This window comes from Podarcis cretensis (genome assembly GCF_951804945.1).
Source record: "Podarcis cretensis genome assembly, chromosome: 2".
Lineage (NCBI taxonomy): Eukaryota > Metazoa > Chordata > Lepidosauria > Squamata > Lacertidae > Podarcis > Podarcis cretensis.
Window position 1 is genome coordinate 70,904,376 of NC_137171.1, and position 19,208 is coordinate 70,923,583.

At 46.2% G+C, this 19,208-nt stretch overlaps 1 protein-coding gene across 4 annotated transcripts in view; it reads right to left on the reverse strand.

Moving 5' to 3' along the window:
• UBA7 (ubiquitin like modifier activating enzyme 7) overlaps positions 1 to 19,208 on the reverse strand; it is a 46,550-nt gene that overhangs the window by 12,802 nt on the left and 14,540 nt on the right. For all 4 annotated transcript variants that reach the window (XM_079964319.1, XM_079964318.1, XM_079964317.1 and 1 more), the window contains exons 11-22: positions 17,290 to 17,400; positions 15,821 to 15,901; positions 12,216 to 12,371; positions 11,810 to 11,975; positions 9,318 to 9,514; positions 8,054 to 8,118; positions 6,875 to 7,055; positions 5,357 to 5,431; positions 4,270 to 4,459; positions 3,774 to 3,883; positions 548 to 634; positions 167 to 361 (exon numbers count right to left, since the gene is read on the reverse strand). In XM_079964319.1, coding sequence (XP_079820445.1) covers positions 167 to 361; positions 548 to 634; positions 3,774 to 3,883; positions 4,270 to 4,459; positions 5,357 to 5,431; positions 6,875 to 7,055; positions 8,054 to 8,118; positions 9,318 to 9,514; positions 11,810 to 11,975; positions 12,216 to 12,371; positions 15,821 to 15,901; positions 17,290 to 17,400 — 1,614 coding nt within the window. The remainder of the gene's footprint in view (positions 1 to 166; positions 362 to 547; positions 635 to 3,773; positions 3,884 to 4,269; positions 4,460 to 5,356; positions 5,432 to 6,874; positions 7,056 to 8,053; positions 8,119 to 9,317; positions 9,515 to 11,809; positions 11,976 to 12,215; positions 12,372 to 15,820; positions 15,902 to 17,289; positions 17,401 to 19,208) is intronic.

A 19,208-nucleotide genomic window follows, 5' to 3' on the forward strand; every position in this document is an offset into this window, starting at 1 on the left:
TACAACCTCAACAGAGTTAGCTCTGAGTGTAAAGAACAGCAGCCCATCTAAATGCGCATAGTGTCTCTTTCCTTCCTGCCCTCCCTGCCAGTCTGCTAGGAAAAGCAGGCCCTACTGAGCTTCTTTCTACCTTCAAAGCATGATGAGCCCTGAGCCCAGGCCTCACCTTGTATATTGGTCGAGACGACAGAGGCTGGAAGCTATTGAGCAGGGGCTCCGAGAGCTGCAGGAAGCTGTTGCGATAGGAGCTCAGGCGTCTGTGTCGCCACACCAGCTTGTAAAGCTCCAAGCACACCAGACCAGCTACAGCTGTTGTGGTTGTGGCAATGGCAGGCACAATCCTCCCCACGATCTTCATCGCCTGTGGAAATCAAACTGGGCCTTTAGCATGAAGACAGTGAATGGGAAAGGGCACCAGAGGTTACTGGAGGGAGGGATGCTGCTAGGCCAGAGACAGACACATGAATGTGTCCCGCCCCACTTTATTTCCTGAAGCTGGCAGGCAACTGGGGAAAATGACTCCCAAAGTCCCGCCTCCTTTCTTCACCTGCAGCTTATCAGCCGGAGGGATGCCATAGTTCTCAGCTCGCAGATTGGCTGCTGTCATGACGAAGTTCAAGTGAATGTCGTTCCCCTGAGGCCAGAGAAGGGTGGCAAAGACAGAGGGGAAAAGAGAAGGGATCTTAGTGGAATGAGGATGAGAACAAAGGGAGTGCAAGGTCTACATAGGGTGGCAAGGAAACTTAACAGAGGTTACAGCCAGGGTTTGTCTGCATGGTGTGATTTTTTTTAACGATAGAAGAGATGGGGTGGGGAATCTAGTTCTCCGATGTTGCTAGACCGCAGCTCTCATTGTGACCTGGAATTGGAGTCCAACAAAGTCTGAAGAGCCAAAGGCCTAGAGTCTAGGAGGCAGAGCTTCAGTTCCCTGCAAAGCTCCTTGCATTTTCCCATGAATAGCAGGAGCAGCATAAAATGTGCTAATCACAAGCAATTATACACAAATTTGCACCACGTGCACAGGCACAGAATCTGACTAAGCAATCATCTGAGTAGCCATGGTACAACATAAGCTTCTCCCAGTGTATGAGGGAGACCACACTACAGGGCAGAGGCCATCCTTAGCAGACAGAAGGCCCTTGGCATCTGCTGCTAAAATCAGATTGCAGGTGAGATGCTAGAGAGCGTCTACCAGTTTCGGAACGCAGCACTGGGTCAACAAAACAAATAATCTGATGAGGCAGCTTCCTAGTCCTTACGTACGATGATTGGAGAAAGCCTTGTTTATAGAAATAATATGAAAGTGACAAAAACACACAGTTCCTGGCTGAAGGACTCCACTGCCTGGCTTGATAACCAAGTGCCATTTTGTACTCAAGGAACAGACTATTCTGATCCTTCTTGGCTCATTTGTTCTGCACTCAGAAAAGAACACAGCCTGTAGGAGGGTGGGTCATGTGCTGCAAACCACAAACAGGGTTGGGTATAAGGCTGTGTACGCATTAGCACTTTAAAATATGTCTAGGTTGTCCTTTTTCTCACTTTGGATTGATGTTGGTTGTGGAGGAAACACATCAAAACACAGCATTTCATAAGAAATTGCAAGATGCAGGATAGTTGCTTATGTTGTGTGTACACCGCTTCACAAAAGAGTGGTGGGAGTGTGCTGGATGTGGAGTGAACAGAAGTGCGTACACAGCCTAAGAGAGTAAGTAGGCTAGGTACTACACAGCTTGCGGGAGGGATACTGACCCCAGGCTCATCCCAACCCATTCCTGGCACTCTGGCACCTCCAAAAGCTGGACACAAGAACTGCAGCTTACAGCAACTGTCAAATTCAGGGACATCTTTGGCTGTGCCAACACCCACCCTCCACCTCCGTTTACATCCAGTGTGCTCTCACCACTGGTTTGGGAAGTGCTGTACATACAACGTTCGCCACAATCTGTATCTATCCTGTCGTTTCTTATGAAATACTGCGTTTTGATGCATTTTTGTCCAGACCAGTTTCTATCCAGAGAAAAAAGTACAACCTAGCTGCTTTTTAAACTGGTAAAGTGTACACAACCTTAGGAGTTTTAAATATCCACTCAAACTTTTCCCACCGGAATCAGTGGGACTTGGGTACTTAGTTCTACTGGACCAGTAAAGGCAGAAATGAAATTCATACATTCAAGAAACCTGTGGCAAGCAGTGCATATGTAAATCCTGAATATTAATCTACACAAAATACAACTTTAAACTTCAGGCACAAACCTACCCCACCTCTCAAAAACCCTTAAAAGGTCAAAGCAACAAAACATTCCATACAAACCGTTTTTTGTTTTTTTATTAGGGCTGTTCGACAGCAGCTTTCAACTTAACCTCCAATATATGGAAAATATTCTACCTTAACTGAAATCTGGGCCCCAATCCTGGCAGCTGATGATATATTGGGATATAATCCCCACAAACTCCCCACATTACATCTGCAGTTGTGCAGACAAATGCTCACTGTATGAAGAAACTTCTGTAACAGCAGCTGTGGAGTAGAAATGGGCCAGCTCCCAACTCTACCGAACACATTAACAAAAAAACCCCCACAATTCAGCTACTAGTGTCATTTTAGCTGAATAAAACAGTCTCTCAGCTACAATACAGAACTAAAAGATAGGCGATGGCAGAACACATGCTTTGCCTACAGAAAGCAGCTCCTCATTCAGTGTCCAATAGGGGCTACAGAACAAGTAGTCTGGATTGTAACATATTAGCCTGGTTCAGATGTAATGACAAATCATGATTTCCTGTGTCTTTCTTACTTAGGGTTGCCATATTTCAAAAACTGTTCTTAACCTGAAGCACCACTTTAGCTAATGGGGCCTCCTGCTGCTGCTGTGCTGCCGGAGCACGATTTCTGTTCTCACCCTGAAGCAAAGTTCTTAACCCAAGGTACTATTTCTGGGTTAGCAGAGTCTGTAACCTGAAGCGTATGTAACCTGAAGCGTATGTAACCCGAGGTACCACTGTAGTTTATTCCTTCAGAATACTTCTTAAAAGTATCTGTCTATCAGGGTTGTCGTATTTCAAAAAAATGTTAAATTAAAAAAATAATAATTAAACAAAATCTGAACTTCCAACAACGGTTTCCATTCGTCTGGTTTTCCCCAGACTTTTCAGCAATTTCCACCCAGACACTGCTCCCCACTGTGGTATTCTGGCTGTGTCATGGAAATTCCGGATGTATGGCGACCCTACTGTCTATTCATCATTGCTTCTTGTAGTAATCCATATACGTATCCTGCAAGGTAGGCCAGTATTCTGACTCTTATTTTACAGTTAGAGGGCTGACCCAGAGACCGTGGCTTGTTGAGTATCAGCGAGTTCATGCCAGAGATGAGATTCAGAACAAGGCATCCTGATTTGTAGCTCAGCCTCTAAGCCTCTATACTCAAACTTTTAGTACATGATGAAATCAGATAGTAATTTTTTATTTGGGCATCTGAACCCTGAACATAAAATATCTTGCCTGTGCCTGCCCTTTACAGATACTGGGGCACTGGGAAAATTTGTCTGTGAGTCATCTCAAGAAAGCACTGTTGATCTTAACCGAAATTAACCTGTTGAGGATTAAGAGGCATAAGCAGAGCTGCAGGAGGGGAAGTCATGGCTGGAACAGCAGAGTCACACACCACACCCTCTCTCCTCCAAGAAGGGTCATGCTCTTCCGCCTTTGGAAACCTGGAGCTCAGAGGGAAATGCAAAGAGAGGTGGAAACACGCAGGAACGTTTTTTACCTTATCAAAGTGAATGGGTTCCATAGCATTAGACATGAGGGAATTTTGCTCTTCCAGCTCTTGCCTCAGTGCTGCCAGTTCCTTCCTCAGCTCTCCCACCTCCATCTGATCTGAAAGACACAGTTAGGGGTAGTAGGCGGGGACACAGCCCAGCAGTGGCCTGAGATGTGAGCAATGCAGGGAGAAGCATGTTATCCACTTCTGGCTTGGGTCTACTCTGTGGGAAGCCCAAGTCTCATCTTACCCTTAGAGATCCCATTGCATTTCCTGACACTCTACAGATGTGACATGGTTGGCAGACTGCTCTAAAGAAGGATGGGAAACCTGCAGCCCTCCAGATGTTGCTGTACTACAGTTCCCATCATCCTTGACCACACTGGCCAGGCTGGCTGGGGCTGATGGGAGTTGGAGTCCAACAACATCTGGAAGGCCACAGGTTCCCTGCTAGGGCCTGGTTGGAACGGTTGGGATACCTGCCCTTCAGCAAACTTCTTACCAACAGAGTCTTGTGGATTCTGCATTTCTTGGTCAGTGAGGGGGATATGCACCCCCTGAAGTGGCTGGAAAGGTGGCAGATGCGAGCCAAAGAGGACTTGGGAAGTGACAGAATCGTCCTCACTCACACACAGCTTGTGGGTACTGGCAAAGAGGTGACTGGCAGCCAAAATGAAGGTCTTGTGGGTGGTCTAGAAAAGCAAAGAAGGTGCATCAGAGACAGCAGCACCCTTCCACACTATGGACTGTTTCCTTCTCCTGACAACCAGTAACTTGCTCTACTGGCTGCTCTTCCAGAAATGTAGACCCCTTCCAACCTCAGCTAAGCATCCTCTTCCCTCCTACACACTCAAAACAGCATCCCAACTCATGAAAGCCTGCTGCCAGATTCAGACCCAGGGGCCATATCCAACCTTGCTCTTCCACTCTACTCAAACAGACTTCCGCTTGCACAACAGAACTTCCCCTTCCTCTCCTCCGTGCTACAGCCACCACCAAAATCTGTTCCAAAGGGTTGAGGGAGCCTCCAGAGCAGATTTTGGGAGTGTGCAGAAGAAAGGAAGCAGAAATATCACAGTAGAAGTGTATCCATGCAACACTGGATACAAGCCCAAATTGGTAGGAACAATGGTTTCGGGAATCTTACATGCCAAATGTGCTGGATCCTGGATCATTTGCAACCAACACTTCTACAGAGGTATAAGATGGGCTCAGTTCCTGGTCAGTTCACCGTTTTAAACTAGGCAGATCAATCAAATGAGAAAAACAGAGCCAACCTCTTGCTCATCAATTAGGGTGTCATGGAACATGTTGGTGCTATTTTACACAATAAATAAGGTGAAAAACAGATAAGGGGTTTCCACCTGCTCTAGACAGCAAGAATAAAAAAGGCACTAATTTCCATTTATTGCTTTTTATTTTCTTTTTTCCGAAAAGTTACATTCGCCCCTTTCTTTGACCATGAGACTAGGAAGTGGTGAACCTAGCTGTGTAAATGTCCCCATCTCTCCTAGATGTTCCTCGCTGAGGGTGCAACCTCCATTGCATCCCAAGTTCCCTCCACTTCTCAAGCTGAGCTCCCCACTCACATGACTGCTGTCAAATTTCAGCGGTTGTGGGCAACGCTTGGGCCCTGACCAGAAAGGAAGTCCAGAGCTTGTCTCCTGGGGACAAAGACAAATGTGATCAGTCAGGAAGCAGCATCAGAGGGGGCGGGAGGAGAAGTTGTTCAAGGAAGGAAACTCTACAGGCCAAGCAAGGGCTGGAAGAGGGCCAAAGGTTTCTGCAGCCTAAAATGATGGGAACTGGAGAGAGGGAGGGAGGGAGGGAGGGAGACTGTGCACAGCCAAGGAAGAGAGAACAAGTCAAGGGCCAAGGAAAAAATATGTAAACGTGCATGTTGTTGATTTTCCAGAGTTCAGACAGCAGTACTAGGTTCCTTGTGAAAGCTAACATTGGCTCACTCATATGCCAAAACCATATAATTTCGCTCCACTAAGACACTTGGGACAAAACATAACCACCAACCACAAAATTATTTCAGCCAATCATTTGTGACTAGTGCTGTCCAGTCACTGGGACTGCAAGGAGGTCAAACATCAGCCTGTGTTGTGTGCCAGGTCCAAAGGAAGGAGCCTGATTCATAATGGAGGGAGGGGAGCAACTGACTCAGTGCCCAGAGGATGTACTCTAGAACCCATGGCACCGTCATTAAGAAGGGCCCTGCTGACCTAATATAAGAACTGTCCTAGGTTTAACAACTTGTTGCTTGAGGTGTTACACAGAATGCTTTGTCCAGCCTGACCGTCAGGCTTTCCTGGACCAGATTGCCTGCCTTTGGCCTCTCGGTTGCTATTTCAGGAACTGACCATGCAGTTTGCCTCCGACCCATAGCCAGCCCTACCATTAGGCAGAGTGAGTAACTGTGTCTGGGCCCCAGGCGTTCCTCCTGAGCTGTGATTGGAGATCAAAGCTGTGAGTACCACAGGCCTGTCACATACCCAGGAATCAATCCTGCTCTCCTCAGGTGCAGTGGATGACACTACCCCACTGGCTGCGTTGAACTAAGATTCAAGTGCAGTCTAGTCATCTTCCAGTCATGGAGTGTTTGTGTGATCCTCAAGCAGCAAAACTTCTTGGGCCAGCCCTGCTGTGACCATCCTGTGCCTTGCTGTGGGGCCAAAAGCTATAAGCAACTGGTTCTTTGTGCAATTAAAGCCATTGGAGGTGCTGTATGTGAACCAAGCCATATAAATGGTGGCGTGGGTCCACCTACAAAGAGCCCAGAGTGAGAACTACTGGTGTTAAGGCTAAGGGAGAGTAGGAATATCCCACAGGAGGCTTAATGTTACAAGTGGCTGGAAGGCAACACCAACCAAGCACCTGCTTCACTGAAAGATGGGCTTTGCAAAGACTACCACTTGGTCTTAATATATCTCACATTAAGCAGCTGCCAACACAAGTCTGCTGCATTTGGTTCCAGACACCTAGATTCCAACTCTCTGAGCCAGTGCTGAGTGATTGTAACAGAGAAAGGCAAAGGAGTGCTTAGAAAAGCGCCACACTGGGAGCCAGGAAATGGCCGGGGAAAGAGGCAGGGCCCATACATGCTCAGGTGGGAAGTTATGCAGCAGCTGCTGGATGTCATGGGAGAAAAGGCGCTCCCAAAGTCTCCGAGCCCAAACCACGCAGTCTCTCCAGTTGCACGGCTTCTCCTGAAAGCTGATGCGCACTGACTCCAGCATCTTGACAGCCTCCATTTCTTGGGACTCTAGGAAGCTGGGATCCCTGTGGACAACAACAGACCTCGTTTGTGGCAGAATTTGGAGATAACAAACTACCTACTAGGAAGACTAGGAAGAATTAACAGCAGTGTTATCAATTCCATGCTTTGAAATATCTATGATACCTCTCCAAATGCCCAGGGCAGCTAACAGACACCAATCTTATGTCTAGAATAGTTTAAGACATAAGAAGAGCCCAGCTGGATCAGACCAAAGCCCCATCTAGTCTAGCATCTTCTTCTCATACTTGCCAACTGGCGGTTGGCTCTAGAGTCTTGGGGCAGTGAAGGTCCTTCTTTGAGAGGTATCAGAATTCCAGCCCAGGAACCTCACCCTTGTGGATTCCCAACACAAGCAATCAGGATGGGCCAAGTGCCTTTTGACATCAAGTAAGTTAAAAGGCAAGAGCAGGGGGCAGAGGGAGGGAAACATTTCTGAGCATGTTTGTCTCATGTATTATCCCAATCATCCCCCAAGGAGCAGTGTGAATGGGGGTTATTCCATTAACACCAGCAGATTAGGCTGAGAGGCAGGGACTGGCCCACTATGGTCACCCAGTGAATTTCATAGGGCAGCAAGGATTTCCCCCATTCGAGTCTGATACTTTAACCATTACACCATACTGGTATAGCACACCAAAATGGCACCACTAGGAACAAGGCAAATTCCACCTGTGCTCATCATGGGACTCAGATAATGATCAATATGTCTTCTAGGCAGCTGCAGAGCCCCCTTTTTTGCACTGAATATATAACTAGTAATTTTATGCATGTGGAGCTCTGAGTGGGTCCTGCCACTAGGCAGTTCCACCTTCCACCCCAGATGTAGCAGCTCCTACTACAGCTCAGAGGTGGGATATGAATGTGTGGTAAACTTTCCTCTACCTCACCCAGAAGACTCCTTAACAAAATCCACTCTATTCCCTACACAGCCCACTCTAAGCTTTCCCTCCTGCCATTTATCTACCACATCACCTCAGTCAAGATCGCTCCCCATACTCACTTCAGAAATGTGTTGACGTTTTCTGCTTTTGTCTTGAAAAGACCCTCAAACTGATCTCGGGCCCACTGCAAGAGAAAAAGATGGGGGCAGGGGAGTTTTTGTCAGCAGTTACTTGGGGTCCCTTAGAACAGGGGTTAGGGACATTTTTTCAGGCAAAAGGCAGGGCTTACTCTCAGGCAAATGGGCACTGGACTGCAGCCTCAGAGCACCTTTTCCTTCCAGTTGTTCCTTGGTTCTAAGGCAGTATACACACTCTCCTTCGGCCTGAAAGCGAGATGAGTGCCACAACCCCATAGTCACCTTTGACTGGACTTAACTGTCCAGGGGTCCTTTCCCTTTTACCTTTTTTACCTTACACACGTAACATTAAAGCACATTGAAAGCGCATTCTGTCCCTCAAAGAATTCTGGGCTCTGTAGTTTACCCCTCACAGAGTTACAATTCTCAGCAATCCTTAAAAAACCACAGTGCCCATAATTCTCTGAGGGGAGGAAATATGCTTCAAATGTGCTTTAAAGATATAGGTTGGAATTCAATACCACACTGTGATGAATGTCCTGTCAGTGCAGGTACTGCAGTTCTCTTCCCATTATGCGAAGTTCTGGAGGTTCTCCTGACCCCCCCACCCCAGAGCCAATCATGATGGGCACCAAGAGGAAAGGAAGGCCCTGTGGTGCAAGTGGAAGCCCTTGAGCAGGGCTTGTGCTGCAGGGCTGCAGTGCAGTCTAGGAACTCTGGTGCCATTCCCTAAAACTGAACTCCTGCCCCGTTGCTCCTCAGAGTCCTGATGCTACATAACAGGCCCAGCCAGACAGCCTCCCCATCAGGATCTCCTGCTCCATGGAGTGAAGGAAGCAGGGGCATGCAAAGGCACCAGGGCAGTGTGAGATAAAAAGAGAGAGAGGTCTGTCTGGCCCTGCCACAGAAAAAGGAGAAGCAGCTGAAGCTCTGCAAAGGGCGAAGGATTTTGGCCTGGCTTCTGGGCGAAACAGCTGGACCCCATATCCTGCCGTCAACGCTGTTGACAGCCCTGGCCCTCATGCAGCTGCCTGGAAAGAGTAAATGAAGCCAAGGGGCCAGGCAAGGAGTGAAGAGGAGCTTGGCAGCTGAGAGTTTTCCCTCTTTAGGCATGGACCAACTGGAGAGAAAGGCAGGAGAGGGGTCTCTTTGGCAGCAGCAGGCACTGCAGAGTGGATCTGCGGCTGAAAGAATAAGTAACAATATTTGAGGAGGCCAGGGAAAAGCCAGCCTCCTGCCCCCCCACCTGTAGTGTGTGCTGGATGGTGCTGGGGAAGTGGCGCAGGGTGCAGAGAGGGTACTGCGTCTCTTCCTCCTCCTGAGCTTGGCCAAAGGACTCTGTCAGAAAGGGCACAAAGACCTGGACGTGCCCACGGGTGCCTTCCGTTCCGGAATCAAGCAGAGGCTTGAGGTACTGCACACACCTTTGGCACAAGTATTTTCCTGCAGGAGGAAAGGGGAAGAAAGAGAGGAGGTAGACGGGACACAAGATCCTTTGCAGTGCCCTACCTTCTTCATCTGACACACACACAAATAAGCAAACACCAGCAATTTCCTGTCAGAATTCTCTGACATCCCTACTCAGGGAGAAATGGCAGCTGACACACACACACAAATGGTGGAAAAGAGCTGGACAAATTTCTGCAAAGTGGACTTCTTTTTCTGATTGGGTGGAGAGAGGGGAGGGAGGGAAAATAAAAGAGAAATCTCAATATATTATTTTCTTCAAAAAATGTATCCCAAGACATTTTGGTCCAGCTCTACAAAGAGCCTCTGTCACTCAAATACACTCTTCTGTCTGTATGGTCTGCTGGCTTCTTTTTTGTAGATGCCAAGCCATTCCAGTCTCCTCAGCACATACAAAGCCTCCATTTTTTATAGATGTGCAAAGCAGGAGATAATGGCTCAGTGTGTGTTTGGTGGTCTGTGGCTTGAACCCCAACAGGGTATTATGACCGTTAATTAATGACGGTGACACTTGCAAGTTCTTTAGCACATACCCTCCATCATTCCTCCGATGAAAATCGGGACACATCCTAAGGAAAAGCGGGACATTCCAGGATCAAATCAGAAAATGGGATGGCTTCTGTTAACCCAGCACTGTCCTTGGAAAATAGGGACACTAGGAGGGTCTGTTATCAGTGTTCGCATGCTATTAAAAGCACACACAGCTATTTCAATCATCCTTACAACGATCCTGTGTGGTAGGCCAGGATTATCACAGCACAGATGAAGGTGATGAAGCAGAGAGACTGTAGTTTGCCTAAGGCCAGCCAGGGATGTTCACAGCTGATTCAAGATCTGACTTGGGGACTTCCCTGCTCTACACAGCAAGAGAGCTTTCCTGTTTATCTGCACTGTGTATATTTTGTGGGCCTGCATTTGCAAGACACTTCAAAGACTCTGGACTTTGGATTTGGTCTGGGATGCCTCTGGCAGTTTCGGCAAGAAGTGAGAGCAGCTCTGTTTATTATGCAGGCCTTCTAGCTCCTTGACTTAGCCAGCCCTGCCTCACATACCCATAGGGGAACGGCCACAGCTACTTCGCACGCAGAAGGACCCAGGTTCAATTCCTGCACTCTCCCAAGTCTTGCTGGACAAGAGCTGCTTCCTGAAACCATGGAGAGTTGCTGCTATGTAGTCAGTAGAGAGGCAATGCTGATCTGGGTGGGCCAACAGCCTGACTCTAGCTGCCTAGGTTCACCTCCCCTTTAATATCTATCAGCAAGATACACAATGCAGTCAACCACAAAGGAACATGGGATCTCTTCCCCCAGCAATGGATCAACTTTCTGTGTAAGAAGCACCAGGTGGCTGGCCCACAGCAGCAGCAGGCCCATCTAGTCTGGATCCAGTTAGAGGGCAGCCCCCAGCGCTCACGGGTGTCAATCTCTCAACATCTGTTCCTTTTTTAAAAAAAAATAAATGCTTGTTTTCTGTCTGCCAGTTCATAGGATAAAGCTTGAAAAATGTGTGCAGCAGGTTATGTTAATGATTCTTTAGCTGACGTGTCCATGAGCAAAGTGACCTGGAGACAAAAAGTTGAGAGTCTTCTGTGTCCACCTATACAACTCCCTGTCCTTGCCTTTATCGACCTCCAGCTTATGTATGTCTGCTCTGCACACATACTGCCTTTGCCTGCAGCTTCCTGCCATCCCTTCTGCGCTACACTCTAGGCCAGCCTGCAAAAACTGTCAACATCCTGTGAGAAACAGCAGTACTAGAATTTGTATACATTATTTCCCCGTTCCCCCACCCACAAGGAAATCACAGTGTGGAACAGATGCTATGGCTACAACCCTATACCCACTTACTAGGCAATTCAAGGGGCTTACCTCCGAGTAAATGCACAAATGATTGCACTGTGAATCAAGGTTTCTGATTTAAAGGTCATCTGAGCTCATTGCATGACCTTAAGCTAGTCTGCCTCAGCCTTCCATTTCCAATAATGGGGATAATAAAAAATTACTAACACATTATTATTATTATTATTATTATTATTATTATTATTATTATTTACAAAAACTGGCCTACTTTGCAGGGCTGTTGTAAGCAAACATAATGTCTGTGTGGTGCTTTCAATACTTGAAAGTGGTTAGGAAAATGCTAAGTAGGTGATTAATCATATAAAATAAGCACTTTCAAAGAAGCCTGCGTAACGTAATTCATTCTGAGCATGGAATGCTTATTACAGGGAGCTGGTGGCTACAACACAGGCATTCTGTATGAAACACTCACTGGCTTGCAAACTGTCCAGGGCACTGGCAACGCCATCCAAGCCAAGGAAGAAGTCATCCCCATAGAAGTGCTCTGTGTCTGGTCCAACCTGGTTCTGCTGTGCTGATACATTGATGTGGCGGTTCATGAGTTTTACGGCAGCTGCTGCCACTTCTGACTTCTGTTTCTACAGGAACAAAGGGAATATTACTAGGGAGATCCAGGGTAGAAAGAAGTTGGTTATTGCCTGGGTTCATTGGCTAGGGCACTTGTTAGAGAGTCAAGTCAGAACCCACCCTCTCCCCTGTAACATTACAAATAGGTTTGTGAATATTCTCGTGTCTGTTGAGATTTATTCCTTGGGCAAACTGTCCCCAGCACCGCCTCACCCAAACCTCTTTCCCACCATATTCGCTGCAAGACTTACTGACACATCCCCTAGTCGAAAGAGGAACTGCCTGTTGAGGTTGGAATATTCAATGGTATCCATGTCCGTCACAGTGATGCTCCCACCCTCGCTAGCAGCCAAGCCAATCATGGCAAAATTCTTCAGGAGCTCACAGCCAATGGCACCAGCTCCCACCTGAGGAAATTGTAAAAAGATTGGTTGAAGGCCCATGGCACTCTGAGCCAAGATAACCTCAGTGACTCAAGTGACTGGGGCAAGGGGACACAAGGAGATACCTCTCTAAGTTACATGTGGCTGGTTCAGATACAGTGGTACCTCGGGTTAAGTACTTAATTCGTTCCGGAGGTCCATTCTTAACCTGAAACTGTTCTTAACCTGAAGCACCACTTTAGCTAATGGGGCCTCCTGCTTCTGCCGTGCCGCCGGAGCAGGATTTCTGTTCTCATCCTGAAGCAAAGTTCTTAACCTGAAGCACTATTTCTGGGTTAGCGGAGTCTGTAACCTGAAGCGTATGTAACCTGAAGCGTATGTAACCCAAGGTACCACTGTATAACATTTTGCTCCACATGGGTGCTGTTGGGCTGGTTGCCATGCAGGAAAAACACATAGGAATCAGGGCACTCCCTGATGACCCATTTATTTACCTGTTTATTGAGCATTCATCTTGGTTTGTTGGCCAGGGGATTGGCTGACATTGGCAATTTAACAAACATTCACTCTGATTTGTTTATAGGGAGGTTAGGTGTCAAGCATTATTCCCAGGGCATTCCCCCATTGGTTTCCAAATTCAGATCTTTTGGGGAAGTGGGTTTGTTATGCAAGCCCTCCCAATCGACTCTCATTGCATCAACCTGAATTTGCTGGTATGTGATTCAATCCCACCCCAAATTAGTCTGGAAGCCCCCTAAGTTATGCACAACTTCAAAATACACACATTATTATTATTATTATTATTGTTGTTGTTGTTGTTGTTGTTGTTGTTGTTGTTGTTGTTGTTGTTATTTTTTTTTTAGGGAAAGGCTAGACATGAAATTCCAATAGCCTTTCCCCCAAGGAATAACTTGTTGGTTTTCAGTTCTGACAAAAAGTTTTCTGTATGACTGTGTATTTGTCACATCGAAGGAAACCTTATGTTCAATGAGGCCTGAAAACAGATGGAACATTTGCACTTCTCTCAGAGAATGCATTATAATTACAGAGGCTGGAATAGGCATTTGCAACAGCACCTGAGAACTGTTGTAGAATCTGAAACAGTTTACTAACGCAGTTCCAAAGCATGGATGCTCACTTTATAAGAAATGACAAACTGAACAATCTCCCTCAGGGTCCTTTCCAACTCTACAGGTCTATGATTCTATGAGTCTAAGTGAACCTCTGGCCACAATTTCTACAACAGATGTTCATTAGCCAAAACATGTCAAGGCAAAGGAAAATATTTGACTTCGAAATACATTTTGACTCCATCTGGCATTCTGTACCAAGTCTTAATTTTGCTACAAAACAAGAACTAGAAAGAAAACCCACAATCTCATTAGATCCATGTGCCAATTCTTCCAATGTTTGTAACACAGAGAGAACAATACAAGGCCTTCAAACAAGAAAAAGGAGTAAAACAAGGATGTAACATCAACCCAACCCTCTTTTATCTTATAAATCAACTATCTACCAGCTCTTTTTGAAACTGTTGTGAAGTGCAGGATTACCAGAACATGACTCAGCGGCACACTGCCTGATATTTACTGGTGACCTCACCATGCTCTTACCTTTATAAAAGTTAACTGCATGCTACAATGGTTCTATTTATCTATCTCTATCTATCTATCTCACAAAATTTATACCCCACTTGATTGTAAAAAACCTCAAAGCAGTTTACAAAAAGATATACCGTACATGGGATGCACAGATGAGTTTGGCAGGGCAGGAGGACCAAATTCCACCTTTCACCAGAGGTAGCAATAAATCAATCAGAATACAGAAATGCATTCTACGGGTGTAAATCATACATGGCCTAATAGCAAACATATTATGAAACTTTAGGGATGGTTTTCTAAGAATTTTGGGTAAGAAAGAATACTGAGAATTTTAATCTAGTCAGAGTTTATGCACTACAGTGGTACCTCGGGTTACAGACGCTTCAGGCTACAGATGATTCAGGTTACAGACCCCGCTAACCCAGAAATAGTACCTTGGGTTAAGAACTTTGCTTCAGGATGAGAACAGAAATTGTGCTCCAGCAGCAGCGGGAGGCTCCATTAGCTAAAGTGGTACCTCAGGTTAAGAACAGTTTCAGATTAAGAACTGATCTCCAGAACGAATTAAGTTCTTAACCTGAGGTACCACTGTAATTACATATATTGAAGAGTGTTTTTATCTGCACCATAATTTCTGGATTCTGCACCCAGAAGACTCCAATTCTATGGTGAAAGCGTAATAAACAAATCAAGAATGGTTACGCAAAGTGGAGTATTTTATATATACAGAGAGAATGTGCATTCTTCATTCTTATTCTGATGTTTGAGTTGAGCTAGAAAGAGGCATGTGGGGTGGAGACGTTCCACCTCCTAAAAACACAGGAGCTTTCTTCAGATCCTACCTGCCTCTTTTTAAATATTCCCTTCGAGCCACAGAAGTTTGAACCCATGTCCACCATCTTCCTTTCCTTTCCTTTCCTTTCCTTTCCTTTCCTTTCCTTTCCTTTCCTTTCCTTTCCTGGGTCAAGATTCTCAGGGATGCATGGCAGAGTTGCCCACTTTTTCCTAGACATTCAGGTCTACAGAAAGTGGCCTCTCGGAATACAGCTCTTAGTGACCGTTGCTATAATTGTTTGCACTATAATCCAATGGTATAATAAACAACAACCAACAACTGGGAGTCCACCTTTAACAATTGACTCTGCTAACTGGGACAAAATCCCTGCATTGGCTGTTATCTAGCAAATGTTATGTTTACAAAGAAACTTCAGTAACAGCTGCAGAACAAATCTAGGTCAGCTACTCATCATACAAAAATCGTTCTTCTAGCTAGTGTCATCGCTCAAACTAAAGGAGTCAACACTCCCTCTACTGGAAAACACTGGAAAAATAAGCACTACAGTTAAGTGAAAAAGTCAACCAACTCTCATCAGTGGCTGGATTAAGGTGGGTGGCTTTCAGGTGAGACCAGTGCCCCTCATGTGGGCAAGTATTTGGCAGTATCCACACAATGTTGTTGACATCAAAAGGCCAGCCTATATTTCCCTACCACCTCCTCCTCCATTTAATTCAGATTTACCCTTTCTATAGAAAATCTGATACACTAAAAAAAACCTCTGTTGCCAACAACCCATTTGCAATATTCAACAACGCGTTTTCAGTATTAAACCCTAGTCCAAAATACGTAATCCAAGTGCAATCTTAAATGTCAGGGTCATTAGGAAGAACTACATATGTCAAAACTTTATTATGTTTACACCTCACCTTTCCTCCAATTTTATCAAGGTGGCACATGTCTTTCCTCACCAATTTAACCCTTGCAACATCCCTGGGACGTAGGTTAGGCTGAGAGACCTTGTGGCGGAGAGTTACATACATTCATGATGCCTTGTGTGGGAAGAACCTGGCTTCACCCAGCCTGCCCCAACTCACCACAAAGTATTTCAGCTTCCCAAGCCATTCCTGGAAGGTATTCCCAAAGACAGCAATCTGCCCATCATAGCGGCTGCCACGCTGTCAAAAGGGAGAGATGACAGACATTAGAGACCCAGCAGGTGACAGATGGAGAGCAACACAATCCCCGTAGGATGGCCCTATACCCATTCTAACAGATTTAGAATTTGGGCACTGCGTGGGTGTTGAATCAAGTAGGAGAGAGGGCGGCCTATATGTCAGGAATGTAGAGCCTGCAACTTCCCATCAGCCCTAGCCAGCTCCAGTAAAGAGAGATCAGCATGAAAAAGGGCATGTAGATGCACTGCCAGAAGGTTTGTCCACGTTTGAGCATTAAAGGTAAAGGTACCCCTGCCCGTACGGGCCAGTCTTGACAGACTCTGGGGTTGTGCGCCCATCTCACTTAAGAGGCCAGGGGCCAGCGCTGTCCGGAGACACTTCCGGGTCACGTGGCCAGCGTGACATCACTGCTCTGGCCGGAGCCAGAGCCAGAGCCGCACACGGAAACGCCGTTTACCTTCCCGCTGGTAAGCGGTCCCTATTTATCTACTTGCACCCGGAGGTGCTTTTGAACTGCTAGGTTGGCAGGCGCTGGGACCGAGCAGCGGGAGCGCACCCCGCCGCAGGGATTCGAACCGCCGACCTTTCGATCGGCAAGCCCTAGGCGCTGAGGCTTTAACCCACAGCGCCACCTGCGTCCCACGTTTGAGCATTACTGAGCTATTAATCCACTTTTTCCACACTTGAATTGGATTAGAGTACCCCCACATGTCCACATATTTATTTGAATTTGGATATGAGAAACTTCTGCCTTTTCCAGTCATTCCCTTTTCTATTTATTGCTGCCTTCTAATTTGTTGATTCAATTATGCCAATCAAGCAATACAAGGCATACACACAGGTAGCTGCACACACACCTTCCCCGCCCAAGAAATGTGTAAAAGCACCCTGTCAGGCAAACATAATTCTCAGTACACACTTCTGCCGTTTTCTGCTTTTGTGTAAATCTGAGGGCTCAAAAGGGCGGGAAATACCACTGTTCAGAAGCACCCTGGAAATAGCACGGCCAGAAAAGAAATGAAAGCATGGAGGAGTTAGTGGGTTTTGAAAGAGGAGCAGCAAAGAGAACTGATCCATTCATCCACAAACACCAAAGCGAACAATCTGCAGCCCTGATTGGAGAGGTCTGGAACACAATTTTCCTCAGTTTAATCAGATTATCTCCAAATCAAAAAAACTTGAATTTGTAGGGGAAAGCATTGAGATTGGTGCTGTTTGAGGGTAACATCATGCGGACTACACAAATTAAATAGGAACAAAAACAGCTCTAAACACACAGTAAACTCCTTTGTGGAAAAGTCTGGAATGCCTTGGAAGAGGCAGAAAAAGAGCTGTGATTCCATCCTATCTCTAACGGAAAAGTACAAACTGCAGAATTTGTCACATACTGGAGCACAGTCTTCCTCAGTCAGCTGCACAATATTTTCCTCTTCAGGCAGACATTCATAAGCATCGAAGTACAGCCACTGGTCCAAAGGAGTGAACTTCCCTGAGGCAGCCTGCAGACAGAGAAAAAAAGGAGGAAACTGCTCAGCCCTTCCTATAACTGCAGGTTTGGGTTTGAGAAGAGGGAGCAGCCTCTCTTAATGAACACAGAAAACTCATGAAACATAGTTCAAATTTTCCTGCTTTCCTCCTCTGGAGGGGGCTCCTGTGCTTTAACAGCTGCACGTCAGGCCAAAATTCAACAGGTAATGCTTCTCATGATCTCATCTACGTGTCAGGAAAAGCTGCACATTTCTGTTTTCTATGTTTTGCACCACTGTTTAAGGCACAAGAGCACTGCTGTGGTGAGGAGATGGTAACTCTTGTCATTCTACACCACTCTAGTCATGTTGGCAGCAGCCCTGTTGGGCTCCCAGTCGTGCTGGGAGCTGACAGAATGACCTATCTCTGCAGCAAAGACAACAAATTTGCCTGCAGCTGAAAAACATGTATGAAAACTACAACGGAAATTCTAAAAACAGGTATTGCTCCAATTTATATCCGAGGCATTTCTTCTCCCCACCCCCATTATGTTTTGGATCCATTCAATACAAAACACACATGCGCAGAACATAGTTGAAAGTATGGAACTCGCTCCCACTAGAAGCAATTGTGGCCACCAGTTTAGATGACTTTAAAGGAGGATTAGATAAATTCATGGAGGGAAAGGCTATCAGTGGCTACTAGCCACAACTGCTATGTGTCAGGGGCAGTATGTTGCTGTGAATAGCAAGCATTACATCTCACCATGGTAGGGAAGAATATGACCAGGTGATCCTTTGTGCCCACTCAGCCTGCTGCTCACTGCTGATGGCAAACAAGGCCTCTCCTGCTCTCCCTTCTTACAGTTCTCTGTATCTTGAAACCAGACATGGGCTGGACAGTTTTTCAAACAGAGGACACCTTCAGACAGAGGCCTGTTCCCTGCAAAGTAGGTCACATGGCCACCCTTCCTGGCAACCCATAAACCCTTCAGCTTGTCTTGTCATTTAACACCTCAAGAGAATCAGATATTCCACTCTGGAAAACAGCACGTTAATATCTTGCCCAACCTGTGCTTCAAGATCTTCAGAAGTCAGTCACAAATTTGGCCCAGACCCCAAGATATTTGGCAACCAATAAACTTTGCTTTTCTATAAGTGTGGAAAGAACGTTCAAAGCACTCAAATGAAAGAATTTCTCTCCCAATGCAAGTTGTAGGCGCACAATCCAGAATGCGACCGCAGTGTGAGGAGCGGGAAATTATTAAAACCCACTCCCTCCCACCACATGCCAGTGTACCAATCCTGATTAGGTGCTCTGCACTGGTAATTTGTGAAAGAAAAGGCAAACTCAAGGGAAAACTATATGATAAACATCACACTGAGTTCGGCCTCACTCGCTAATGTCTACAAAAACCATGGAAGGCACACATGGAAGGCCTGTGTGGCCTTCCAGATGTTGGGCTCCAGTCCCCAGCCAGCATGGTCAATGGTCAGGAACGATGGGAGCTGGGGTTTAGCAACATCCGGACTTTTACAGGTCCCAAATCCCTGGTCCAAAGTACTACCATCTCCTCACAGCTGCAGATGGAGCTTGCAATCTCGTGGTTTGCCTAAAGCCACCAGTGAGCTGAGAAAGCAGATGTAATATTCGACCTAGGGATTTCCCAGCTGTCAACGTGCCCTTTAATCACTTTTAATTGGATCTGCTCCTGAGAAAGCAGAAGGGATCGAGAGAAGGTGCCAAGATGAGGAAGCTCGGTGCCACAGATATGGAAATGAGCCAGTAATGAAGTAGTTATTGAAGTTGTGGCTGCCAAAAATCACTGACCGTACAACCC